The 26,977-nt window shown below is 41.8% G+C and overlaps 2 protein-coding genes across 4 annotated transcripts in view; both read left to right on the forward strand.

Annotated features, from left to right (window-relative positions):
• The first annotated feature begins 4,825 nt into the window (after positions 1–4,825).
• Positions 4,826–9,627, forward strand: si:dkey-12e7.1 (uncharacterized protein LOC557553 homolog). Of its 3 annotated transcripts, none has more exons than XM_034878613.1 (3): positions 4,826–5,281; positions 6,819–7,457; positions 8,962–9,627. In XM_034878613.1, exons 2-3 carry the CDS (start codon positions 6,927–6,929, stop codon positions 9,547–9,549), a joined length of 1,119 nt encoding a protein of 372 aa, XP_034734504.1. In that variant the 5' UTR covers positions 4,826–5,281; positions 6,819–6,926; the 3' UTR covers positions 9,550–9,627. The 3 variants fall into 3 exon arrangements, with proteins under 3 accessions (XP_034734504.1, XP_034734503.1, XP_034734505.1); XM_034878612.1 differs by having other exon boundaries at positions 4,826–5,107; XM_034878614.1 differs by lacking the exon at positions 4,826–5,281 and adding an exon at positions 6,201–6,499.
• Positions 9,628–12,108: 2,481 nt separating this feature from the next.
• anpepa (alanyl (membrane) aminopeptidase a) overlaps positions 12,109–26,977 on the forward strand; it is an 18,723-nt gene continuing 3,854 nt past the window's right edge. The window contains exons 1-18 of the mRNA XM_034878563.1: positions 12,109–13,495; positions 15,299–15,441; positions 16,145–16,278; positions 16,907–17,027; positions 17,477–17,631; positions 18,235–18,348; positions 18,587–18,730; positions 18,949–19,014; positions 19,749–19,814; positions 20,232–20,380; positions 21,690–21,769; positions 22,475–22,608; positions 23,254–23,309; positions 23,427–23,574; positions 23,818–23,906; positions 25,268–25,378; positions 26,177–26,344; positions 26,445–26,585. Of these exons, the coding sequence (XP_034734454.1) occupies positions 12,888–13,495; positions 15,299–15,441; positions 16,145–16,278; positions 16,907–17,027; positions 17,477–17,631; positions 18,235–18,348; positions 18,587–18,730; positions 18,949–19,014; positions 19,749–19,814; positions 20,232–20,380; positions 21,690–21,769; positions 22,475–22,608; positions 23,254–23,309; positions 23,427–23,574; positions 23,818–23,906; positions 25,268–25,378; positions 26,177–26,344; positions 26,445–26,585 (2,627 nt within the window). The 5' untranslated portion in view covers positions 12,109–12,887. The remainder of the gene's footprint in view (positions 13,496–15,298; positions 15,442–16,144; positions 16,279–16,906; positions 17,028–17,476; positions 17,632–18,234; positions 18,349–18,586; positions 18,731–18,948; positions 19,015–19,748; positions 19,815–20,231; positions 20,381–21,689; positions 21,770–22,474; positions 22,609–23,253; positions 23,310–23,426; positions 23,575–23,817; positions 23,907–25,267; positions 25,379–26,176; positions 26,345–26,444; positions 26,586–26,977) is intronic.

Here is a 26,977-nt window from a genome sequence, read left to right on the forward strand (position 1 = left end):
CTGTAAAACTGAAAGATACAACACAAAGCCTGTATCAATACACACATATATGCATATGAAATAATAATGATGCATAATAATAATGTAAAAAATTCCATATATGAAATCACAATTTACTTAATGCAATAACCATGATATAAGCTTCTTGAATGAATGCCCATGCATTTTATTGTACATGCCTTTTAACTCTCCTAAAGGAGTGTTTTTGTGGGGCATAGAAAATCTGCTTAGTAATATAAGAAATACTGGATAGGATAGAACAACACAATGTAATTCTGCTTAATAAAACATTGCATTCACAACAATTTTTTAATGGTTATCATTTTAAACAAATTGTATATCCGTATACAATATTTTTTGCCCATGAAAACTCTCATTCTAATAACATTTTGCATCTTTCATCACGAACATTTCAACTCCAAGGCTTAAAGAAAAGGATGGAAGTGTTTCACATGCACACTGTAGCTTGCTCTTTGTCTGACTGAAAACAAAATGGAGAATAGAAAGCAAAATTTAGGCATAACTAAGCATTACCTACAATGTCCACCAGGCATCAGTGTATGCAGATCAGAGGGATCTCAGAACTACACAGAGAAAATGAGCAGGATGTCATGTCACTCGAGAATGTCATCTGATTGATGGGCTCCACGTGTTTGTAATCTGTCAAAACTTGATTGATGGGTAAGAAAGAGAATGAGTTGTCAATTCAAATGTATAACCACTGAGAATTATTCTGTAAATCAAAGCAAAAGTCGTATTAATCCTTGTTCAATGAACCAATTAAAGAAGAGTTGAAATAAGAACTAATAATAAATAATTTTAAAAAACAGAGAGTAGAAGGGTGGAGCAATAAGTAGTTTGGTTAAAGCATAAAACGACAGTCTTTCCTTCTACTCACCATGTCAGTACTGAAGGATATCCCTGCTTCTGAGATGGTGGATGTGGAGCCCTGCTCTCCAGCGAGCCCATACAGCGGAGAGGCCCTTTTAATAAATAATTCAATTCAATTCAATTTTATTTATAGTATCAATTCATAACAATGGTTATCTCAAGACACTTCACAGTAGGTCCAGACCACAGTCCAGAATTTACAAGGACCCAACAGTTCTAGTAGTTTCCTCCAGACCAAGCAACAGTGCAACAGTGGCGAGGAAAAACCCCTTTTAGGCAGAAACCTGGGACAGACCCAGACCCAGACCCAGGCTCTTGGTAACAGTATAACAGTTACAAAAAATGGTAGTTTGTAGTAGTTCTTTGTAGTAGTTCATGGCATAGCAGGGCACTGTGCGGCATCACAAGGCCCAGCAGGACGTAAATGGCATCACGGCTATGAGGGCCTAAGGTCCAAGACCAGCCTCTGCTGAGCACACACACAGTCACACACAGTCACACAGACAACAAAATGCTGTATTTTCTTGTATCCTCATCTCCATGTACAGTTTTCAAAAAAATTTGCACTCTCAATCACGTATTGGTGAGTAACATTAATTATTATTATTGATTAGTAAGTGTGATGAAAATATTCTTTTTTAGCCTTTCTCTGTGTTCTTCCTAACAGTTAGCGATGATGAATTCCGAGATATTAACCTGACTCAATCAGATTACGCTAGGCTATGTTTGATGATTTATTTTAATTTTTTCCGACACAATTAAAATAACTGACACCATTTTTTCTGTTACTCACAGACTCCGTTGACTGCACCTGCACCTCCCATTTTTGGGGATGAATAAATATCTATCTATCTATCTATCTATCTGCAGAGCATATTACACCTGTAACGACAATCCATCCAATTTTTACTGCAGTATTGAGCAAATATGGGACGGAGAAGAAGCTCAGAACTTTAATGTCTGCTGAAGGAAAGCCAGACAGCAATGCACAAGGAAACATTCTTTCAAACGATGACAGAGAACCAGACCTGCAACAGTTGGCAAGATCTGACATCTTCAACAACCTTCCACAGATGCCTCCTGCGTCTCTTGCTCCCGAGCAAAATGGCAGAGGAAGACCAAGTTAGGATTTTTATATTATATTTTTTAATACAACGGGGTTTTTGCTTGTTACAACCTGTGACGGACCCTGGGTGATCCACTGAGGCCCCTCTGTGGGAGTGATACCTCACTGGTCTTAACCATCTTTTTCTTGAGTTGATGGCAGATCTGGTGCACCTGGAAGCTGGGAGCCGATGGGGATAGAGCTCCACCGGGTCAGACAACACTCTCTCCTCTCTTCACCTGGAAGCTGGGAGCCGATGGGGATAGAGCTCCACCGGGTCAGACTACACTCTCTCCACTCTTCACCTGGAAGCTGGGAGCCAATGGGGATAGAGCTCCACCGGGTCAGACACACTCTCTCCTCTCTTCACCTGGAAGCTGGGAGCCAATGGGGATAGAGCTCCACCGGGTCAGACACACTCTCTCCTCTCTTCACTGCATCTGCACCTCTTCCAGACATCAACCATGGCCTGATCCCCCAGACCGCCACATCTTGCTTTGGGTTTAATTTAAGGAGAATTGCAGTCGATTACAATGCGTAGCTCTGTTGTCTGTAAATGTGGAGGTCTGTCAGTAGAGAGAGAAATAAAACCAATCGGTTCTGCCTACACCGTGTAATCCTCCTGGTAGTGTTAACACTCCACAGGCTTCAGCAGGGCAAGTTACAAACGTGTTTTTAGATAGATAGATAGATAGATAGATAGATAGGTATTTATTGATCCCAAAAAATGGGAAATTACAGTGTTACAGCAGCACACAAAATATACTGTACATACATACAATATACATGAAATAATAATCTACAAAATGTCATTAAAAATGGTTAGATCCTGCGTTGAGACCAGTTAGAGAGCTTAGGGACCATCTTTAAACTACAACACAGAAAAGAGATACATTTATACATATATTAATACATATATTATATATATTAAATATTTTACATATTTTAATGATTAAATAAGGTAGTGTCTCCAAATTTACCTTAAACTACCTCAAAACATAACTTGTCTCCTGCTAGTTGTACTACAGTACTTACTTTTAAAAATCTGCTTGTTTTTGAAAATATGTTTGTATTTCTTTTGTTTGTGTTGTAGTTTATGGACGGTCCCGAAGGAATTTTCCTTTAAGTTACAGAGACACACCTTGCACATTACAGAAGATATGTTCATTTTATTCTTTTTTTAAATAAATGTCATGACCCTTGAGCCAGGTTGTGACAAACCTTACAATTTAAAAAAATGGCATTGGTTAGAGAAACACAGAGAGACTTTTAAATAATTTCTTATTGTGCACTGTAACATTATTCTTGTATTTTCTAAGTTTTAATTGCTTTTAAGTGCTCTTTAGAGTTTTATGTAAAGCAGTTTGAATTGCCCTGTTGCTGAAATGTGCTATCTATCTAATAAATTGGTACATGTGCGTGTGCACGTGTCTGTCTGTCTCAGTCGACAGTCAATATTCAATTCAATTCAATTTTATTTATAGTATCAATTCATAACAAGAGTTATCTCAAGACACTATACAGATAGACCACACTCCAGAATTTACAAGGACCCAACAGTTCTAGTAGTTTCCTCCAGAGCAAGCAACAGTGCGACCTATATCGTAGGGTTATTTCAGTACTTGAGTGACTGTAGTTACTGTCCATTGCACCAATTACTTGGGGTATAACTCTAAAGATCCAGAGTGTTTTAAACCCTCCTTCACAAGAAGAACACGACCACATCCTACTTCTCTGGCTGGAGAAAGACGGCCACAGTGAGGAATTCGACACCAAAGCACTAGTCCTGCATTGCCAGATCTTCCTCCACACAGCATTCCTGGATGGGAGGAAAACACGCCCTGATGTATTGGCATTTCTTTTAACCAATCACTAGCTGTGTGGATTTACCCTGCAGAGATCTTAGGAGCTGTTGGTCCTCAGAAATCCCAAGGAGGTAAGAACGCCAGCAAAGAAACAGAGGAGGGGGGCTGGGGGTCCTCCAGCAGAAAAATCTGAAAAAACTTTCCATTTTAATTACATTACCACAAAAGAATTTACTTTTATTAAATCCAGGAAACAATAACGTTGACCATAATAGCAAATCCTCTTTATCCAAGATGGAGTAAAAATGTGGTTGATTCCGAGACAAGGCCTTTAAAAAGTGGTCTTGGGATCAAGACCTGGAGATCTACAGCCCTGGGAAACGGTCTCAGCAGAGGATCAAGTCAGACAAGCAGCATCACCGAGCCCACGCTTTGCACATCCAGAACGCCATCTACTGGCAAACAATAAATCACAAGAAAATAAAGAATAAAGACATTTTTTGTGTATATTAATAACTCAAAATGGTGGGAAAAAAATCCATAATGCTTTAAGTTGTGTGCTCTCTGCTACACAAGGGGTACATGTGCTAATAGTTTGCAAATCACAATAAAACACACTATATGGTTCCTGTAAAAGTAAAGGAGGAACACTGTGGACACTAATGACTCATTTGGGAATAAATACCCATCCAACAATCTTGAAACTGCAGATAAGGAAGCTATCCACTTGTTCTGCATGCCACCGACAGAGCCCCCCCCCCAATTCCACTTGATCATCAGCCAGAATAATATAATAATAATATAAAAGGCTCGGAGGTCTTCCATCACCTCATGCAAAGCCCCTGTCTGCGTGTATCTGGGGTAATGTATGATATCATCAGTAACATGCTCTGTTAATACGGAGGCAAACCCGTTATTATCCTCATCACTTTCAGACGATAACCTCCGCCCAACGGTGCAGCACCGTGGTGCTAAACGTGCGCCCCAAACGCATTTTGATGACGCAATCCCCAACGAGCCACAACAACAACAAAAAAAACAGAACTCAGCTGTTCGGCAGCTAGCTAACTAGCCGGCCTGTTAATAGTGTCCCTTTACGCTTTATTTAGATTTGGGATTGGTATAAGTTGCTTTACAGCTACTAATATGTTCAGATATATCGCAAGTTCTACAAAATCCGCATCAACGCGCTGCCATTAGGTCCATTTTAAACTCCTTTGTCTCATATGTGCTAACGTTAGCTAGCTTCTAGCAGGTTAGCCTTTTACCTGAGGACGGGGGGGGGGGGAGCCCGTTCAACCAGAAGGTAAAGACGCCACTTTTGTCTCGATAACTGTGCCCAAATAACACCAAATTATTCTTTTATGTGCAGAAGTCTGAAAAGCAGAGGAATATGAAATAACGGAGCTAGCAGAGCTCGAGTCATGTTCCAAACCGATGTGTCACTTTACCTAATAGTGATTTAATACCGCGATAAAAGGTGAGAATGTGGAACTCATAGCACATAATTACGTGTACGGTTATATTTTTCAACAAAGCGATTTTTACGTGAGTACGTAAGTTACGCAAACTCTCGTGCGAATTGGCTCGTTTGTTTACTTCCTGTAAATTACAGGAGAACAGAGAGAAGCTCCCATAGACATAATAAAGATTATATATATATTATTATATTATGTCTATGGAAGCTCCAATGTTCACCCTAAGGGGAAATAATTTACACACACACAAACAGTGTTCCCTAATGCTAACGTTATCCCAATAAGAACACTCAAAAGGTCGAGTAGCTAACGTTATATTAATAGTGTTACCACTATGGATGATTTATTAACGTTAAATAAATGTCTCTGAAACATACAGCCTATGGGATAATCTCATTAATGGGCCACACTCAAAGTTAGTGATCTTGCACACAAGATATACAAATAAAAATTTGATCTTCACCCATTTGAAGAGTTTACCAGTTTAAGCTGAACCGCAACACAATCCTCAATATGTAGTAATACATTTCTAATGTAGTAAAAAAAAAAAAAAGCTTGGCTGTGCCGTATTTGACGTCTAAATGACACAAACCTTCTGGTTGGTTCTGTGGTTTGACAGCTTTTGGCAGAAGTTCCCAAACAAACCAGCAATTATGTGGATGCTAATTAGGGTTTGGCCGATAATTCAATATGATAATTTATCGTCTTTCAGTGGATGAAATTATATATCGAGATACGGTGATACACAATGACTTCATCCAACTTGTTGTTGTTGTGATAATACCAACAGGGGTTTAGTATTGTTTTAGGTCTTAAATAACTTTAAAAATGCCTTAATTTCTACTGAAATGTTCCATCTGTACAATGTTATTTTTTGATTTCCCTGTCTTGTAGTTATTTTGGTCTTAAATTTCCTTCCTAATGATCTTAAAAATGTCTTAAATTTGACTTGGGGAAACATGCAACCTACCTACTCAGATTTCTCAGAAAAATGTGATTGTGAAATATTTTGAGGGAATATAATATGAAGATGGCTCTTTTGTTCTTACATTACACTTTACATCACAGCACAGTTCAATGTGATTAACGAACTGGAGAGATTCCAGTCAAAGCTTCGTCTTTACGCTCCATGACCCAGAATGCAATAGTGCACACAGCTCAGGACCGCATACTAATGTGTAAAGATCCACTATGAAACCAAATGTTGGTTAAAACAAATTGTGAGTTTTGTTTTTTAACAGCAGTGTGCACATTGTTTAACCCTTCATTCAGCTGTATTGTGCAACTCCTGCATGTCTACCCCCATGAATTGAATCTCCATATTACCAAAACTAAAGGTGTGAATGTGCCCTTAATCCCTAGGTAATACTCGGTACTATGAAGGTAATTCAGTCAGTGCCTAAGAAGTATGGAATATGGTACCCAGGACATCTATTGACCAGGATTTATTTATTCCTCCCTGTTACAATTTAGAAAGAAAGACGAAAGAAAAAAAGTCAACACTTTCAATTTTTGTTCTGTCTGTTTCTTCACTCTAAGACTGTCCCAGACCAGACATGTTTATGGCAAAGCCAGACCACAAGGCCACCCGGTGGAGATTCTGACCTCCACCAATGACCACCAGTATTATTGTCATCGTCTGTCGTCATGTCGCCGCCAAAGAGACCCCTGGTCCCTGTGAGCAGCCGGCGGAAAGCAGTGGACGACTACTTCCCTTTCAACTTCCTGCCCGTAGAGTGCCAGCTGCACGTCCTGTTCTTTTTGAACGAGGTGGATAAGTGCAGCTGTGCTTTGGTTTGCGTGAGCTGGAGCTGTATCGTCCGCTCATGGAAGCTTTGGCGGGTGGCAGACTATTCCCGCCGAGGCGTCTTCCACCTGGGCCGGGAGGGGGCGCTGGTTTCCAACCGGGAGTTTGAGAGGTGGAAGTCCTGGGTCCACCATTACACCCATCACCTGATCTCGCGGCGGGCCAGCCTGCTCACGCTGAAGGCCAGCTTCGACCTGGGCGACCGCTGCAACAAGTGGTGCGAACTGCTGAGTCACCTGCTGGACAACGTCCACTGCAGAGACCTGAGTCACCTGGACCTCAACTGGACATTTACTCTGCTGGAGCCGCTGGACTTCAGGGTCAACTCAGGCTCCAGCTCGCACCAGGACAGCATTACCAAGATGGACCAGGTACCTTGTTATGACTGATTTACAAATCCTGATTGCAACAGGCAGTAACTGTGTTTTCATTTGGTTCTGTAATGATTAGCTTACATTAACCACCATTAATACCTTTTTATTAGTCTTACATGTCCAAGAATGGCAGAGAACCAGTAAGGACAGTAACAGGGCTGCAACCAACGATTGTACGATATACGATATACTGCATAAAGAAATCCACAGACACACTAACAAGTGAGTGTAAAGTGAAGGCCACTTACATAGGCTGCGGATAAAGCTTCCACAGAAACATAAATCAGCCTTAAGGCATAACCAAGGAAAAACATGTGGCATGAAACCAAAAAGTGAATCACAACCTTCTTTTTACAGCAGGCGTTTGACATAGCTGCTGGACTACTGACATCGTTAATGTTAGTAGTTCCACGTGTGCCCCCCCCCACACTCCCCCTGCTTTTTCAAGTCAAAATATCTCCTGCAAATCAGGGCTATGAATCTTGATTCCCCCGGTAACAATAAAGAAGCGAGAGCGCCGTGATGCTAGCGAGGCTCTCATGATTTATTCAGACAGAACGATGACATGTAGTGGACTACACACACACACGGACACACACATCAGGCATCAGAGTCCAGTGTTTTATTTGTCTAAACTTTAATCTAACGAGAAATACTGTATGTAGGGCTGCAGCTAATGTTTATTTTCATTATGGATCAATTGGACCAGATTGACTGATTTATCGTTTAATCTATCCATCCCAGTTTGTCAAAGTCCAAGGCCATGTCTATACCTGGCTGGTTTTGTTTAAAACCCAAATATATTTTTGGTTTAATATGATATAAAACAGAGCAGGAAAACCTCCATATTTTAATCCGAAAAACAGCGTTTTCTGCCGATTTTTATTAGTAATATTTTTGAAAAATAACGACTGAAAAAGTTACTTTAAAAAATAATCCCTTATCAGTAGCTTCCGATTATTCATCCGTCAGTCGACATCCGTTGCAGCTCTAGAAAGTTTTTGATATTTACTTCTTTGGCAACTTGTCTCACTTTATTTCCCCAGTATCGGTTCATTTAAAAATTGCAATCAATCTACACGTTGTAATATGTTCCTGTCCATACTAACATGTTGAGTATGATACAGTGTGTTGGTAGGGCTGCTCATTGTAGCGATTTTTAATATCATCACTGCGATATCATCTGGGGCAATAAACACAGCAGGAAATGCGACACACCGCGAACGACACTTTTTTGGTGTTAGTAGAAAATATCTGCAGAAAGCTGCACTTTAAATGTAACTGTCACTCTTTTTTAGTGTTGCCTTTTATATTCAATTCACTGTTCAATTTGTTTGGTAACATACGGTTGGAATTCCTTCCATTCATTAAATTTCAAATGCCGTTTGTTGTATTTAAGCGGAACACTGAAGCAGAACTGAGAACACTTAAATTAATTTTTAGTTATATCATTATCACGTCCTTTTCTCACCTTACTGTTTGGTGGGATTTGATTCGACAGGTGACCAGTTTCCAGGAACTGCTGACCAAACTGACCCACAGCTGCCCGCGCATCTCCAAGATGCGGTTACACTTCGACTGGTCGGACGTGTCCGTGTCGCTGCTCATCCAGTTCCAGCAGCTGCGGGTTCTGGAGCTCAAATACTTCTGGGTCTTTAAAGGAGTGACTCCCACGACGCTGCAGGCCCTAACCAAATCCCTGCCCAACCTGAAGTCTCTGACTCTACAAATCCTGGTGCCGCTGAGGAACCTGGGCATCTCGTACACTCTGGAGTCCCAGTCTCTGGAGTTCCTGGACGTGTCCCCCAGCCGGGGCTTGGTCTTCTCCTGTCTGAAGCTGCCGGCCCTGCGCGAGCTCCGAGCCAAGAAGATCGTCCGCGGCATCACACTGGACCGGAGGACCAGGCTACGGATCCAGAGCCGCTGGCCCTGTCTGTACCACGTCCTCCGGGCGGGGACCCCTAAGCTCCAGGCTCTCAACAATGAGAGGCTTCTCCCCACGTGGAGAGAGGAGGGCTATGGGGAGCTTTCTGCCATCCTGGAACAGTCCTGTTACTGTGTTCAGCATCTAGACAGCTGGCTTTGGTAGACAACTGTAGGTCCCCCCAAAAAAGAAAGTTATTTAGCCAGTTGGCCTGTATCTGTATTCCTAGTGGCATAGGCCTGGTGGTGGATGGGGGCAACCTAGGTTAGTGGGCCACCAGGCTTGAAACCCTGAACTGTGTGACTTGAAGTGACGCACCATTCATATGTGGTCGTTTACGTGTTGTTATGTAGCCCACTGCAGTTCTAGGCGAGACCCGCCCTTCAATAGCATTCAAGCGCTACGATTGGCCAGGCGTCCATACTCGAGCAAAGTAACGGAACGTGATTTGTTCAGGTCCTATCCCCCGACCAATCGGCTATCCTAACCTTAACTACTGGACGCCAATGCCTGCCCTCAACCAATTGGCCTGCTCGGGTGGGCGGGACTTGCCCGGAACTGCAGTGGGATCCATAAAACGCATCTTTTACACACACCAAGGGTGTCACTGTTTAAACAAACTGGTCTCAGAGGTGCACACAAGAAAAACACATTTTCAATTTTTTTTAAATATTTTGTATCAATTCTTAAACAGGAAGCTGCTGTTATAGTTGGAAACACTTTCCCAAGACTATGATACACAGCGTGTCTACAACTGTTTTATTTTTTGTCCATCATCTCCCAAAAACTAAAGGTGCTTCAGGCTGACTGCACTGTTGACACCAATGACTCTAACTCCACCTAAGCTAAGTGTTCCTGTATTGTGTCAAAGACGAGCAGAAGACTTAGAGATGTGGAAAAGGCCTTTTTAATGTTGTCCGTTCGAAGAGGAAACTATGTTGGAACAATAAGGAAATGAAATGTATTGGATGTGAAGTTTTATTTTCATTCCATTTCTACCCACGAGTCTCCACCGTTTCCTTCTGACAGCTGAGAAGTGGAATCAGTGTTTCTGCACTTATGGTTCTAATCAGTAGAGGTCCTTATTGTCAAAGATTTGGCCAAGGAGACTTCTCTCCAAAGGTCTTTCAACAGAAACTTGTGCACTAGTGTAACATTGTCTCCTATACCAATGGATTCCTATCATTTCCTTATAGTAACTGTGTTGTATGAGAAGCAGATGTGTGCTTGAGCGTATTTATGCTCTTCAGAATAAATTGATTGATTTCAGGAAAGATACTTCACGAAGAACTGTAGTCAGTCGTATTTTCTTAAATGCATGATTTCCATGACACAGTTTTTAAGGCAATAAACTTTAAACTTTTTTGCACTAAGAATGAAGAACATCTTAGCTCTGTGCGTTTGTGTGTGCGTGTGTGTGTGTGTGTGTGTGTGTGTGTGTGTGTGTCTGTGTGTGTGTGTGTGTGTGTGCACAACCATCCACCTACTGTACACAGCCGTGTGTGTGTGTGCGCAGGCATGGTCTTGGAATTTTATAGAGAAACGTAAATCATGTTGCAGATCCCTACAGAACTTTGTGTTTTCTATGGAAAAACAACACACGCCTCATTGTGGGAACAGAACATTTAACCCTAACATTTAAACACATGTTGTAACATCTGGTCCGAACCACATTTTCACAAATAATACATGGTAAATTGAATTTTCTGTCCAATAGAATATTGTCTAAGTAAACACCAGGGACTTGTTTCTAGGTGTTTTTTGTTTGTTTTTGTTAACTCTGTGACCAAATGACGGGGAGCTTACTACTTTTTTTCCAATGCACAAAACCAAAAAGCTCATAAACATCATTACCCCCCAAACAGGCCATTCATCAGCGATAATGTGGAATGTGGCCTCACTTGGACGCTCCTCCACCTGGCTCCAGTCCCCCTGTGATGATGATTTGCCAGTTGTTGCGCCATCTTATTGTTTCGATATGGTCGGGGGGGTTTGATCCCCTGGATCCTGCTGAAGTCCTGAATCCTGAACACACTCCTCAATGTGGGAATAGAATGCCCTAACATTTAGACAGATGTTGTAACATCTGGTCCGTACTAGGGCTGCACGATATGAGGAAAATATCTAATTGCGATTATTTTTGACTGATTTTGCGATATGATTCACGATATTAGAGGTAATGATCCTTTTTGAATCATTATTCTCATTTTCATTGAAAAATAACACTGAAAGAAATTCAAATGATTATAGTGTGATTTTTGGGAGGATCTGTACCAAATTAAGATTTTTTTCTTTTGTCTGTAGTATGTGATTTGCAACACAACAATACTTAATTTTAGAATGCTTTGACACACATTTAGCCCCCTTTGGATACAACAATTTTGAAAGTAAGCACAGGGAATTGCCAGTTGTTGCACCATCGTATTGTTTCAATGTGGTTGGGTTGGTTTGATCTGCTGGATCCTCCAACAGGACATCTGTTCTCAGTAGAAGAAACCACCGCCGCATCCAGCTCTGGCCCTCTTTTCTACAATGTTCAAATTCTGCCTGTTTGTCTCCCCGTGTTTCCTCTCCTGAGGTTAGGAATGTATGTGTGTGTTTGTGTTTGTGTGAACATGTGCGTGTGTTGGTCATGGTGGTCGTGATTCCCAGAGGATGGGGCTTTCCAGCCAATTCAGTAATTTCCCAAATCACTCTACTCTCCTCCTCCTTTTCTCCTCTCTTATCCAGCCCACTCAGCATTCTTCACGACTCATGCTTCTCGTCTGTTGGGAGTTTGTCAATCGCACCGGATCTGTGTTGACATTTATCTTTAAAAAAGCTTCCATCCGGCACCCCGTGCATTGGGGGTTTTACCTGGCTTTGGAGGGCAATCATTGGAGGTCAACATCACCGCAACTTGGAACTCTGGACACCTTCATCACAGTCCAAAGTGATGACGCTGACGGTCTCCAGAAGGATTGTTTTCTTCCCCAGCAGCTCATGTTTCCGTTGAGGCGTGTGGTTATGACGGTCCAGGGAGTGTGTGCTATAGAAAGGGGAATGTAATGGTGTGTGTGTGTGTGTGTGTGTGTGTGTGTGTGTGTGTGTGTGTGTGTGTGTGTGTGTGTGTGTGTGTGTGTGTGTGTGTGTGTGAGATGGGTTGAAGTGTGTGGTGTGGGTATACAGTGTTCCTTGAGGTTTACCTAACCCCTGCATTTGAGGCAAGACCACAGTAACCACCTCCAGATGTTTGAGAGCACAATCTGATTATTTGCAACGAGGCCGCTGAACATCGCCCTCTTCACACTGTAACTCTTACTCTTTGCTCCTTGGGCAATGGCCAAGTTAATGCTTAATCTGAGCACGGACCCTTAATTGCTAAGGCCAAGCCCTGTTTATGGGAGGGAGGTTACTTGGACGTGCACAAATCAGTCATTACAGACCGGCTTAAGGACTCTCCAGGTTCATCTCTACCAGTCAAGCAACAGGAGCTCCAGGGCTGACCACAGGAAGAGGCCACCATGCCCAAAACCTCCGTCATGTCCAAGGCCATCGCTGCCGCCTTTGTCGTCCTGACCGTGTCCGTCATCGGCGGCATTGTCACCATGATCATTTTGTACAAAACTGAGATTGCGACAATGAACCCGACGCCGCGTCCAACGCGTCCGGTTACCACCACAGCACTACCGCCCGTCATGCGGCTGCCGAGGAATCTCGTACCGCTCAGCTACAAGGTCTTCCTCACACCTCACCTCTACACCAGAATCATCGAGGAGGTGAACGTCACCAGTCCCAACCAGACATTGGAATTCTTTGGAAACTCTACCGTCCACTTTCAATGTGTCGAGAGGACGAGCACCATCTACCTCAAAAGCGCGAATCTGGCAGTTAGTGATGGAAAGGTGACGAACGAAAAAACAAACAAGATGATCGGCGTGTCTGCGATGAAAACCCACACAGACGACACAAACTTCCTCGAGGTCCAGTTGAATGAGGCTTTGGAGGAAGGAGAGAGCTACAGTTTGTCTCTGAGTTTCAAGGGAGAAATCTCAGAACAGCTTGATGGAATGTATGTGAGCACATATGTGGAAGGTGTCCCAGAGTATGAAGGTGATACAAATACAGACAGGTAAGTAAAAAACAATCACATTTTTTGTTGATGGAAAAATCAAACAATTCTGCCAAGGTTACCCCCAGGAGACCATTCAGCATGGAAGTTAGAGACTTTAAGAAAGCTCAAGCTATTCCATGAATGATCCACTTGTTGCCTTATCACGCCGGTATTTGTTGTCTAAATGAAAAAGCAAAAGAAAACCAAAAATTAAATAATGGACATAGATGATGTCAAAGTACCCTTGCTACTGTTTGTGAAATATCCCAGAATGCTCCGGTCTAGAGATTTGCTTCAATTATCTCCACTTTATCAGCGTTGGACCTGTCACTGCGATCGTCTCCCTGCGAGACTTTATAAAGTCTCTATTTATATAAAACTAAACTATAAAGTCCTTTGTGGGTATTGATCCATCCATGCATCGTGAAACAAGTTGTTGATGTCGTCAGCTGATAGCTGAAGCCCACCGAGGGTATAATGTATCCCATGATGCCTTTAGTCGAGTCCGTTGATGAAAACAATGAAATAACATTACATTCACCTGTTTTTTTTGATAACCCTGCAAAGGTAAAATACCTTATTAACTTCTTAGAGTGTGGAACTGAGAACGTTTTTTAGTTTTCTAGCCAAATTACTAGGTAGGACACTGGAGATCTGGCAACTAGATGTTTTAGAAATGAAATTTATTGACATAAAGAATTGTCTCCCTGGGTGCCCGGAGAGCTCATTTGGTAGAGTGGGCGCCCCTGTCCAGAGGTTCACTCCTCAATGAAGTGGGCCTTGGTTTGACTTCAACCTGCGGCTCTATGCTGCATATCTTCCCCCCCCCCCCTCGCTCTCTCCCCTTGCATGTCTTCTGCTGTCCTGTCAAAATAAAGCCTGAAAATACCCCCAAAAATAACCTTTAAAAAACATTTACATCTTGAGATCAAACTTTACTGTTGGACTTGTTACCTCTGTTTTAAAGGTACTACACTCTGATATTATGTTGTCTGCAAAAAGTGAGAATTCACAGCAAGGCAAAAGGCAGTGACTTCCTGTTGATGAATGGTGCCAGTACCCAGAGGTTTGTGTTTACCCCAAGGCTTCAAAACTGCCTACAAAACAACGATTGACGTCACTTATGCCATGTGTACTATTTTAACAGTCTATGAATGGTACGGGTCACTAAGGTTATGGCTGGCTTTTGTCTGTCCTAAGAGTGCGATCCTTTTACTTTGGAACTCGGAAATGACCTCACACCTGAGTTGAATGCTTTCCGTTTACAAGTGGGATTTTACGCAGTTTTTTGTGCATACAAACATAACTTAATGTCCAGAAATAGCCGTTGGACAGAAATGTATGGTCGACTGATTTGGTGAGACACAAATAATACAGAAGTCCTTATAACTGTATGTTACCACAAATGTCACCACTGTTGGGGGGGCATCCACGTTGGATTTTTAGCTCGGGGTACTGCGAGGCTGTCCGAGTTCCGAGCTCGGAATTCCGGTCAGGAGGCGTGTTTCCGACTTTGACCTCGGGAAATCCAACTTCCGAGTTCAAATGGAACCCATTAATAGGCACGCTACCATCTGGCTTCCTGTGTGTGTTACGGCCTTTGTGGACACAAAATGGACGCCGTGTCCGCCAGTTTGCAAAAGACGCAAGGGCACATGGGTTATTCAGTGAAGCCAATGCTTTTAAACATCCCAGTCATTTATCATGGGTTCTTTATGATACTGAAACTGCTTCCTCATTACTTTTATCTCATGTTCCTGCAGTATTTACCTTATAGTCAAAATTAATTAAAAGGCCGATTGTCTTTGTCTGTACTCGTAGATTCCTTGTCGCCACCCAGGTGGAACCAGCCGATGCCAGGAGAGTGTTTCCTTGTTTTGATGAGCCAGACATGAAGGCGGTGTTTAATGTGACCATCATCCACAGGACCGGCACGACGGTTCTAGGCAACGCAGAAAAAGAAGGTGAAGAAGCTCCTGTGACCATGCCAACAACATATCATACAACTTATATCTCTTAAAGCTCGGGCTGCACCAAATCCAAAGGTTTGGGTTTGGCCGAACACCACTGGTTAAGACTCTACCGAACCCCCCTCCCATCCTCAGTCCGTTACCACAGTAACCACGTTAATGACGTAAACAACATCCTGTGCTGTGACTGTCCTTCCTTTGCCATACCTGAAGTTGCTGCTTGTTGGCTGCTGTCTGTAAATGCACAACTCGTATTCTTTCGGTGGGTTTTCATACGCAAAGGGTGTAACCGCGGCAGCGATGTTGTGTATTGTTTAAGGTCCTCTCCACAACATGACAAATCTGCGTTGCAGATTGAATATGTAGCTTGTCTTGAATTGGATTCTTTTGATTGAAAGTACTCCCAAACTTCAAAACCTCCAAATTTCCATTTTCACTTTCTCCCAGCCTGCCGCAGTGAACGCTCCAGCTACGTAAACACCTTCCCGTAATCAACAGCGCCGTCGTCACGTCGACCAGCGTAGCGCGCCAGGTGCAAGCGTAGCGTTCGTGGAAAAATACCAAACCCCATCAAAAAGCCCAATATCAGGTGGGAGCCAAATCCTGGATTCGGTGCATCCCTGCTCCAAGCTGTCCCCTAAGGCAGTAACACAGACATGTCTCCTAACACTGGTCTGCTTTGTTTCACCTCTCTCAGTCTCAAATATTATAGACAGTGAATGGAAGTTCACACGTTTCCATCCCACGCCCAAGATGTCAACGTACCTGTTTGCCTTCACGGTGTCCGAGTTCACATCAACCCCCTCCAAACATGAACGTGTGGAAATTAACGTATGTGCACTGTAGATTCAAGATGGTGTTATGTCACCTTTGTTTAATGATTAAATCACATCCATGTTTAATGACCTGTTCCTTTTGTTATGGTATTTAACCTTAAACTTGACATCTCACACCCACTTCTTTCTTTTTCGGGATTCAGCTGAAATTAACCCTTGTGCTGTCTTCCCGTCAAAATTGAAAATCAACACTTTTGTTAACTTGACTTACGTTTTTGTCCCTTTTATCAACACTTTTGTTTTGACATTTTCAACACTGTGTAACATTAACTTTTTAACTTTGGTTTTACAGTTATTTTTGGAATATGCAACAAAACTCATTATAGGAAATTATACCTAATGATTAGTTAGAAAAGCAGAAATTAGGAATTATTGAGACTAAAATTAAAGGAATGGATGTTGATGGACAATCACAGACTGGAATATGTCAACTTTTACTCAATACTATTTCAAAACCCCTTCATCAATCATGTTATTTGGGTAGTTAAAAAGAACATTGATATAGGACAACATGAGGACAACATGAGGACAAGTTCTAACCAGTTCTAGTTCTAGTACTAACCAGAAACCCGTGGGAGGATGTCTTCTCTGCTGTTTCTCACCTCTGTGTTGTGCCCTTCCAGACCTATGCTCGCCCTGAGGCCATTGCAGCAGGACACGCTCAGTATGCGGCAAACATCACCGGGCAGATCCTCTCATTCTACGAGAAGTATTTTGGAATAAATTACGCACAGAAAAAGCTCGGTAAGACATAATTTGATGTAGCGGCACTTTCTAGCTATATAGATGTAGTATAGTTGTGACATCACAACCGTATGGATGTCCTGGCAGCTGGTTTTTAGCGCACCTGTTTTGAACACGGACTGTGCGCCTTTCTCTGTGTGTTTTGATACTTTTACAGTATTTATGTAGCTCCTCAACCTGCTTTATAATAGAAACCTCACTTTTAACAACATGGGACCTATAATATACTAACACTCAAAAATACTGCTTCAATTGGCCCCCAGGTGGAAGGCTCTAGTTCAGTAACACATGAACTAGGTTGGTAACTAGCATTAGCTACCAGCTAAGATTAGTTCTACATCCACAGCAGCTTTGCTTTTCTAAAGAAAACTACTTGGTACTGTTTGATAAGCAAATGTATGTACACTATCACATTTGATCATTTGTTCACATCTACGTGATTCCTCCAGATCAAATTGCGCTGCCAGACTTGTCCCCTGCAGCGATGGAAAACTGGGGACTGGTCACATACCAGGAGGGGAGCCTGCTCTATGAGGAAGGAGTGTCCTCAATGTTAAACAAGGAGCACATCGCTGCTATCATTGCACATGAACTGGCCCACCAGGTGAGAGGGGGAAAACTGTTACAGGGCATTCACATCAAAAACCGCGATCCGGCAAAATGTCGCAGGGGGGGGGGGTGTCAATAACACAAACCATTTATGTGTTGTTCTGATGTGTTCCCAAACCCCCCAACAATGCTCAAATTGACTTTATATTTCAGAGTTACTGTTTACCGTCAGATCGTTTATAGATTTCGATGTTTCCCACCGCACTTGAAGGCACCTTCATTTCAGAGGAGAGAGATAAAGAAAAGAGACGAGCGAGACTTGGCGAGTGCTTTGTTGTTGCGGGAAACATTCAGCTTTACACTGACTCTCTGGCAGTCCACAGCTTGTGTTTACTTTATTATCCTCGTGGTTTTATTAAACTTTCTTGTGGCAGCGATAGAGCCAGCCATGTTTCCTGTTTCCTGTGCCGGATTTTTTTGACAGTCTGCCAGTTCCCACATCATAAAAATAACAGATCATTTTGCCTTATAGATCAACTGCTGTCCCTGTAAAGTCCTTTTGGAAAAGAGCACCAACCTATTGACATAAACATAGAGTTTATGAGTGTAACGTGACACTGTTACCCCAGCGGTCCACATCTCCCCTTTCTGTTGACAGTGGTTTGGAAATCTGGTGACGATGAAGTGGTGGAACGAGGTTTGGCTGAACGAGGGCTTTGCCACCTACATGTCCTTCTTCGCAGTGGACCATATTGATCCCACATTTCAATTAGTAAGTTCAGTCCAAACATCTTTCTAACGAGGATCGTGCTTGAGTTACACATGCTACTCTCATTTCTGTTGTTTAATTCCCTTTCACTGATTGGATCAAATCTTTTAGACTGTTTGGTAGAAGTTCTTTTCTTTTCTGTTGCAAAGCCTTTTAACCATGGCCGTTGAAAGTTCACGTGAAAAGAAAGATTGATGTAAAAAGGCGACACGTGGTCTCGTCTCCGTTTGTTTTTCCCCAGAAAGAACTGAACATATTGGCCAACCTCCATACAGCGTTTCAGATGGACGCTCTGGCCTCATCCCATCCTCTCAGTCCTCCGCAGGAAGAAGTCCAGAGCTCTTCTAGTATTAACCAGATGTTTGATTCTATAACCTACTGTAAGGTAGGGCAGTTTGCAGATTATTTGTATCTGGTGTTTTATTTGCCTGATAACGATAAAGTTAATGAACTAATTATACCTTGGCTCGGCTACAGCTCTGTCTGTCCGTCTGCTTTGGTTTCACCCACCACTGAGTGTGTGTGTGTGTGTGTGTGTGTGTGTCTGTGTGTGTGTGTACTATGAATATTAACATGGACATGGATCTGGTGCTCCCTGTGCAGGGGGCAGCTGTGCTGAGAATGCTGGCAGACGTCGTGGGTGAAAGGGTTTTCATGGAAGGTGTCAAAGTAAGCAACTACTTTTCTTGATTAACGAATTAGCGGTTTGGCCTTCAATGTGTCAGACACTAGTGAAACATGTGGATCAGTGATTCCCAAAGCCCAAGACAACGTCCTCAAATGTCTTGATTTGTCCACAACTCAAAGATATTCAGTTTACTGTCAGATGAGGGAAGAAACTAGAAGATCTTCACATTAACAATCTGACATCAGAGACAAGCGGATGCATTTGGCTGTGTATGGTGAAGGAGTGTTCAGACAGAAACCCCACTGGAATGGACAGAATTAGTTTCTTTCATTCCATTAGCATCTTTCTAAAGATGCATCCTATCCAGCTGGTTATCCAACACATAACATCTGGTATTTGTTCATGAATGTGCACACAAGTGTTTTTATCTCCAGTTTAACGTACACGCCCAAAACCTCATATCTCATCATCGTTAGTAGCTTAGTCTCAGAGAATGAGACATGTCGGTGTCGGTGTTGGTGTTGGTGTTGGTGTTGGGTCCCCGTTTGGAGTCAGGGAATGAGAGGGGGGAAACACCAGAGCAGGGGGAATGAGAGGGGGGGAACACCAGAGCAGGGGGAATGAGAGGGGGGGAACACCAGAGCAGGGGGAATGAGAGGGGGGAAACACCAGAGCAGGTGGAATGAGAGATACTGAACATGACAATAATTATATGTTAGCATGATGAACTGTTAATTTTAAGTTCTCTCTGGATCTCTTTGTATTTGTGTTTTAGTCCTACCTCCACGACTTTAGCTTTAAAAACACGGAGCAGAAGGACCTTTGGAGAGCTATACAAAAGGTACAATCTTAGTCATCTTTTTTTAATCCAACTTTTTGTTGCTGATTGTAAGCATGTCTTGTTTTTAAAGCAACTCCCCCCCCCGCCCCCCCCTACAGGTTGGAAGCAGAGTTTTCCATTACATAACATTAGGTTTGGCAGATCGGCTAGCGGCTCTGTAGTTCCAATGAGACATAATGAGAGATAATGAGACATAATTTGACATAATGTGACATTATGAGACATTACAACAACGCCAATGGACAGTTCCTCTTCCAACCTGTAGGAGGGCCGAAGCGGGAAACGTTATCTAATGTTGCTTTAATACTGTAATCATGACCATGCCTATGTCAGTGTCTGAATAATCAGTGATCATTTCATCATATTTTTTATAATATATTCATCATATTGTAAAACAGATTTGTGCCATGTTTGCAGGCCGAGGATAACAATGGTGGTCACACCAACGTTGCACAGTTCATGGAACCTTGGACCAAGCAAATTGGCTATCCCGTCATCACCATCAACACCACCAATGGAGAAGTCTACCAGAAGCACTTCCTGTTCAATGACTCTGCCGAGTCTAGGTACAGTATGTGTTAAATGGATGTTACGTCAGTGTACCAATTAGGTTACAGCTCAGCACAGTAATGATCATGGACATGTTCCTGAACGTGTCTGAGATATAGATTTGGTACTTACACTCATTTACATTGATTTTCCACATAACATATAGATGACCAGTGTCTTTACTTTACTTGAAAATGTGAATTTCTGACCTCATAAGGGGTAAGATTCCAATTGGGCCCATCTGAGCTTTCATTTTCTCGAAGGCAGAGCAGGATACCCAGGGCTCTAGCCACTAAGGGACCATAGGCAGGCTGGGGGAACGCATAAAGTGAAATGTTAATGCCATGTGACCTTTTAAAAAACCGTGGATGTTTTTTCAAAGCTGTCACTCATGAACCCATGGTGAATTATCACGCAACTCAGGTTGCAGTTTCCCTCACCTCTACAGAGCTTTGTCTTTCAGTTCATTGTTTGTGGCAGAAAAATCAATTAATTTCCCATTACTGATCACAGATCAACACTAGTTTGGGGTCAACATGAGACACAGTGATAAGAATAGTAAGTTTACGGTCCATTTGCAGACAGTTAACATGGCGTTGTCCCTCATTGGCATGGACACTTACATTCTGACCAATGCAAACCCTTGGTGGAAAATGTGAGCAAATGCAGTATGGCAGAAAACTTGTAGTCCAAAACTGCTTCTAAAATTATGACTGCTTCCTTCAGTGTTTATTGGAATTTTACATCTGGAGTGTGAGTGCCACCCGTTCAGGTCTGGGATCGGGGAAGATCCTCTACCTTCAATATCTTTCCAAAGTCCAACACTGGATCATAAATCTGTCACCAGTGACTATATCACACCATAATGTCTAATTCCCTCTGAAAATAATTTAATAATTAAAATAATTAAAGACAGGTTCATTGGTTTCTTTTCCTTGGCAAAATCCAGTAAGTTGTTGCATCAACGTCACCTCATTAAGTATGTATTCCCTGCGTGAGATCACTGCAGCTGATTACAGTAGATTATACTTTTGGCCATGAGGAGTGTTCTGAAAGGATGTGTTGTAACTCTGTGCTCCATAACACTCCCATTGTGGGTTGCACAATCATTTACAGTAACCTGACTCAGTTGTGGGTTTCTTTGGCCATACCCAGACCATAACAGCTTTGCTTACAGGAGATTAGATTTTGTGGTTTATTTACAGATACAGGTTTTAGATTGCTATTTCGTTCAAGCTGAGTAATCATTTCCTGGATCATGAACATTCTAGCCCTGTCATAACTATTACTTATTGTGTTTTTTGGTCTTTTTTTCTGTCTTTTTAGTCTTTGGTGGTACGTCCCGATCAGAGTCATGTCAAATACATCAAAAACTTCTATTGTGTGGTTGAAATCCAGCGCCCCAGGTAACAGAATGTACAACATCCAGCTTTGGAATAAACTGCTTGTTTCTCCTAAAACATCTTGGTTTGCATATCGATTTAGATCTTATCGTTTCACTAGGCTCTCTGACCACTAAATAAAAAGTCAGTTGAAAATGAAGGGGTCAGATTAGAGTCATAATGAATAAATGCACACAGAAAGATTCACAAATGTATTTCTGATACACACACAAATATGTCTGTTTTGTGTGTATTAGGGGGTCATGAGTTGTGAGTCCATTTAAGCTAACTCTGAATTTTAATCATTCCACTTTGGCGACTAAAAAAAACAACTCTTTCACGTTTGTCAGAAAGTCAAAGCACAAGCTCTGGCAAATCCAATCTCTGATTTGTGATATAAATGTGTGTGTTGTTTGCATAATAATGGTAATTTATTGTGTTATTTTCGTTAATCTGGTAAAGTAGAAGCATGTAAATCTTAAACAAAGGAAGCCGCAGAATGGATAATGAAATGATTAATATTTTTGTGTGTATTAAAAAGTATTTTTGTGTAGCGAGTGATTTCTATATAAATCCTGAGATACATTTGTGAGTCCTTCTGTGTGCATCCATGTGTTATGATACTGATCTGGCTGAGACAGACCAGAGAACAGATGACCATTTAACCAAGATTTTCATTTGTATTCATGCGGTGCCATTAATTATGAATGATATTTGCCTTTTGGACAGAAAAGCAAGATGAATTCCTTTCTACCAATGGGGAGTGGATCCTGGCTAACATCAACTGTTCTGGGTACTACAGAGTCAACTACAACCCGGAGAACTGGGACCGCCTCCTGACTCAGCTGGAGATAGACCCGCATGTGAGCACTGGGCCAAATAAGGACTTATCAAATCCCATAAATGAGCAGAAACAACCTCCATCTCATACAGTGTCCTTGATTTGAATGAATATGGAATGACATTTTCACCTGAAAGTAAATGACAGGTTTCACCCAAAGGCTTAGCCGTGGATTTCTTGGAGATTGGGCTATGAGTTATCCTCTGGAGAACATGAATGTCGATAACATTTCATGGCAATCCCTTCAAAATTGTCCCAAATAAACTGACTGCCAGTCATTGCCATACATTGAGCAATTGTGTTCAGCACAACTAAAAAGCCAAGTGATCATTGGATTACACGGCAGCTTCTGACAGAAAATGCTAATCGGTTACACTCAAAGACATGTTAAGGTACCCTAACTGCTCCTTTCTGGCTACAAGGAAAGGGAAGGGGCAGTAACGACTCCTTATTATAAGAATATAATGACAATTTAACTTGATGGGTATATATCTGACTTTGAAAACATAAACAGATTCTTTTCTTTTTGTTAATTTGTATTTTCACTATTGGACTCCAAGTCTTCATTCTTGCTCTCCTGCTGATTTTGCTGTTAGTGGACTGACTAAGCACAGTAAAGATTTTTACTAAAATGTCACCTGTCCCTCATTTTGCTCTTGTTTTTCAGCGCTTCCCACCGATGAACAGAGGGCAGCTTATTGATAATGCATTTTTCATGGCAAGGTAATGACTTGGATTCAGACGATCCAGACTGCTAGGAATGAATGTTTCTGTAGGTGAAGCGTGTTGTGACGACATGAAGTTAGGACATGCTGGTGGTCTAATCTCTGTTTTCTCCAGGGCTAAACTCGTCGAAGTGACTCTGGCTCTGAACTCAACACGATTCCTTCGCAAAGAGCTGGACTTCCTTCCCTGGCAATTAACAGTCAAGAACTTTGAGTACTTTGTCCTCATGTTCGATCGCTCCGAGGTGTACGGACCCATGCAGGCATGTGTCATAAAAACACCCTTTCTTCAACTTTTTAATTCAGAATTCAAAATGAATCTTGCTTTTTTGACATCACTAATTACTTGAGCAGTATCGGAGGAGGAAGCGAGATGTAACAGACTGAATGTGCTGGCCGGGGGGTGTTCCTGTCAATCATCATAACAATAAGCAGATGTGCAGTCAAAGTGTCATATTGCTGCGTGTGTTCCCGTAACTCTGATGTAACGCTGTCTCTTCCTGTAGGCGTACTTCCGTGAACAGGTCAAGGTTCTGTACAACTTTCTCAGGAGTTACACAGACAATTCAACGATCCCAAAGGATCACTCCCAACAGTAAGGAAGACCAGGTTTCCTACCCTCAGTTAATTGTTCAACACAGTTCCACGTTTGCATTTTACAGTTCTACAAATGCACAGCTGAGTCTGAGAGTGCCAGAGCAGAGCAGCTGTGTCAGCGTGTGCATTATCAGTTATGTTGGACGTACATGGATCAGCTGGACACAAACATGGATGCAAAAGAGTGTGAATGGGTCTCTGTGTGTGTCTGCCGGATGTGTAAATACAACTTTGTTATAATGTTCCCACACAGTACTATTATGCTAGTACTAGTCTAATATTTAGTTACTTGTACTTTACTTGAGTATTTTGTTCACTACTACAAATATTGCTTCCACTTATGGCCCCAAATAGCACAAAAAAAACACATGACAAATTCAATGAGCAATTTCTGATTGCGTCTCCCTAAATGATGCAATATTTCATTCTTTAACCGTGCAACTTTTAGTTTTTCTGGGCCAAAATTGAAACCTTTTGATCATCTTTTTTTAACATCTTTATTATTCTTTGCCCGGATGTTTTTGTCAATTTTTTCGGCGCCTTTTGGCGTTTTTGTGGGGGTTTTCCCCACAATTTTGAAGCTTTTTATGACATTTTAGTCAATTCTTTTCAATGGCACTTTCATAGAAAAAGTTTTTTGAATGCTACAAAATTGAACAAAACATCCAAATTTTAAAGAAAGCAGTGGGCTGGTCATTTATTTTACTTGTTGTGTGGAACTATCTGCGTTATGTTTCAGAAATTGTGGTTGAAGACACTTCTGAATGGGTCAAATTTGACCCAAGGGCAACACAAGGGTTAAATCAATACTATATATCAAGAAAAGTTACTATTGCTTTCAGGTTGGAGAATCTCTGTGTTCTTCAAAACACATTATATTTAACGACATTTATCAGGGTATCCGCTGGGTCTTAAGAAGTCAACAGAAGTCTAAAATCTAAAAATCTAAATCTTAGGCCTTAAAAACTCTTAAATTTGCTGAAGTAATGTGCTCTAGTTCTTAAATAATTTCAAACAGGTCTTACATTTTCCTTCGTCCATGTAACTCTCCCTCTAACACTCAATAAAATCCACCCATCCATCAATTTGCTGTATATGTACCGATCAGTATTACTCCGTGTCACTTTTATTTAATAATAATATTTACTTTTCACATACAGCATGTTTTTGACTTTGCATTTCATTTTACTTTAATGTTGTTAAATAGAACTTAAAAATGTATAAAGATCTTAAAAAGTCTTTGAAATTCTTACATTCGACTTGTTGAAACCCGCAGAAACCCTGTTCAACATCTGTACACTTATAATAATCTATAATACTACATGCATGTTTATATATTCAATTGTGCTTCCTTCCCAGGCACAGCCAGCTCCTGGCCGTGGACGTGGCGTGTTCCAACGGACTCCCAGAATGCTTAGCGATGGCTACAAAGATGTTTGCCAACTGGATGAACAGCAACAACACAAACCCGTACGCACCCTACTGAATAAGTACTTTTAATTGCATCACCTTTCTACTTCGTACCTTCTGGAATGATCCTAAACTTGCATGACTCTATGTTGAATAAAGAAAATGGTCTCACTGTAAAAGCTTTAATCATGTTCTGTCACTTTGCTCTCCAGCGATGATTTGGTGAAGGTACGTGTCGTTTAATCTCTTTTTGTGTTGTTGGTGTTGTCACCACTCTGCATTGTGGTTCTTTTCTTTCTTTTGGATCTGTATTATCCTAATTTATTCATCAAATTTTCAAGTCAGAAAGTTTTGTCATTTTTTATCTTTCTTATGTTTAAGTGTATTTTTTCCTGTGTTGTTGTTTTGCTGTTGTCTTTGTAATAACTCCACACCTCGATCTCTCAAGTTTCATCAAAGATTGAATGAATCTTTAAAGCTGCACTTGGCAGGATGGCTATATTAACGTGCACTCTAATCCTAAATCACAAATCGGGGCGATCATGTAGTACATGATTATGATTAATATCACTACCTATCTATTACCTTTTGAGAAAGTTTTGCCAAAACCAAAGTCCAGTACCTCTACACCTAACTTTCTAGCCTTTTGGGATCCAGGTGCAACTTTAAAGTAGAGGCATTGACTCTTCATCAGATGTGTAGATTTGATCAAAATACAGGAGTGGGAGGGGGGGGGGCACCCCTGTTGCCCTAGAATACATTTAGAAAATGGAACAGTCGTGATGTGGGGAAAATAACTGTGCATGTCTGTGTGTGTGTGTGTGTGTGTGTGTGTGTGTGTGTGTGTGTGTAATTCAGCATCCACCCCAACCTGCGGTCTGTAATCTACTGCCAAGCTGTGGCTGCTGGGGGGAAGACAGAGTGGGACTTCGCCTGGGCGAGGTACCAGAGCTCCGGCGACACCTCGGAGAAAGAGCAGCTCCGTAGAGCTCTGTCCTGCACCAAGAAGATCTGGCTGCTCAACAGGTGACGCTTCCTTCCTCTGGACACACCTGTGATGAAATGAATCCCAAGCACGCAGTTGTTATTGAGTGAAGAGCTAGTCAGTGCCTTCCTTATCTTACAGATACCTGGAGTACACTTTGGACCCTGACAAGATCCGCCTGATGGATGTCGGCTCCACTATTTCCGACATAGCCATGAACCCGGCGGGGCACGCGCTGGCCTGGAACTTTATCAGAGCACACTGGGACTACGTCAGTGAGCAGTAGGTGGCTTTTAGACTATGTCTACCGCCTCTTCAATTGGTTTATATTTATATAGTCATGAACAAGTATTCAAGATGGTGCAGTTGGCTTTAACCACTATAGACTTGAAAAGGAAGACATGATGCCAAAGTTTAAATGTAGCCATTTTTACTCAGTTTTACGACTGATTTACAAGAAACTGGCAAGTGTTCATGTTTTACCCCAGAACATAGGCCTATCAGGGTGGAGGAGCCGAGCTAACACAGCAGTTAGAGCGTGAGAACTCTGAGCTAGAAAGCTATTTTCACTCCATTTTAAAGCTCCATCAATCTTTTTCTTTTGGTCACTTGGGTACCGAACACATCAACAAGCTCAAAGTCACAAACATTTTTCACATAGCGGGGGCGGAATC

This window comes from Etheostoma cragini, chromosome 8, assembly GCF_013103735.1.
Source record: "Etheostoma cragini isolate CJK2018 chromosome 8, CSU_Ecrag_1.0, whole genome shotgun sequence".
NCBI lineage: Eukaryota > Metazoa > Chordata > Actinopteri > Perciformes > Percidae > Etheostoma > Etheostoma cragini.

What these genes read in the sequence shown, in the direction of transcription:
- si:dkey-12e7.1 (XM_034878613.1), top strand. Translation starts at nt 6,927, where the DNA reads ATGTCGCCGCCAAAGAGACCCCTGGTCCCTGTGAGCAGCCGGCGGAAA. An exon ending in GCATTACCAAGATGGACCAG is followed by an intron (nt 7,458 to 8,961) that starts GTACCTTGTTAT and finishes TTGATTCGACAG; the next exon opens with GTGACCAGTTTCCAGGAACT.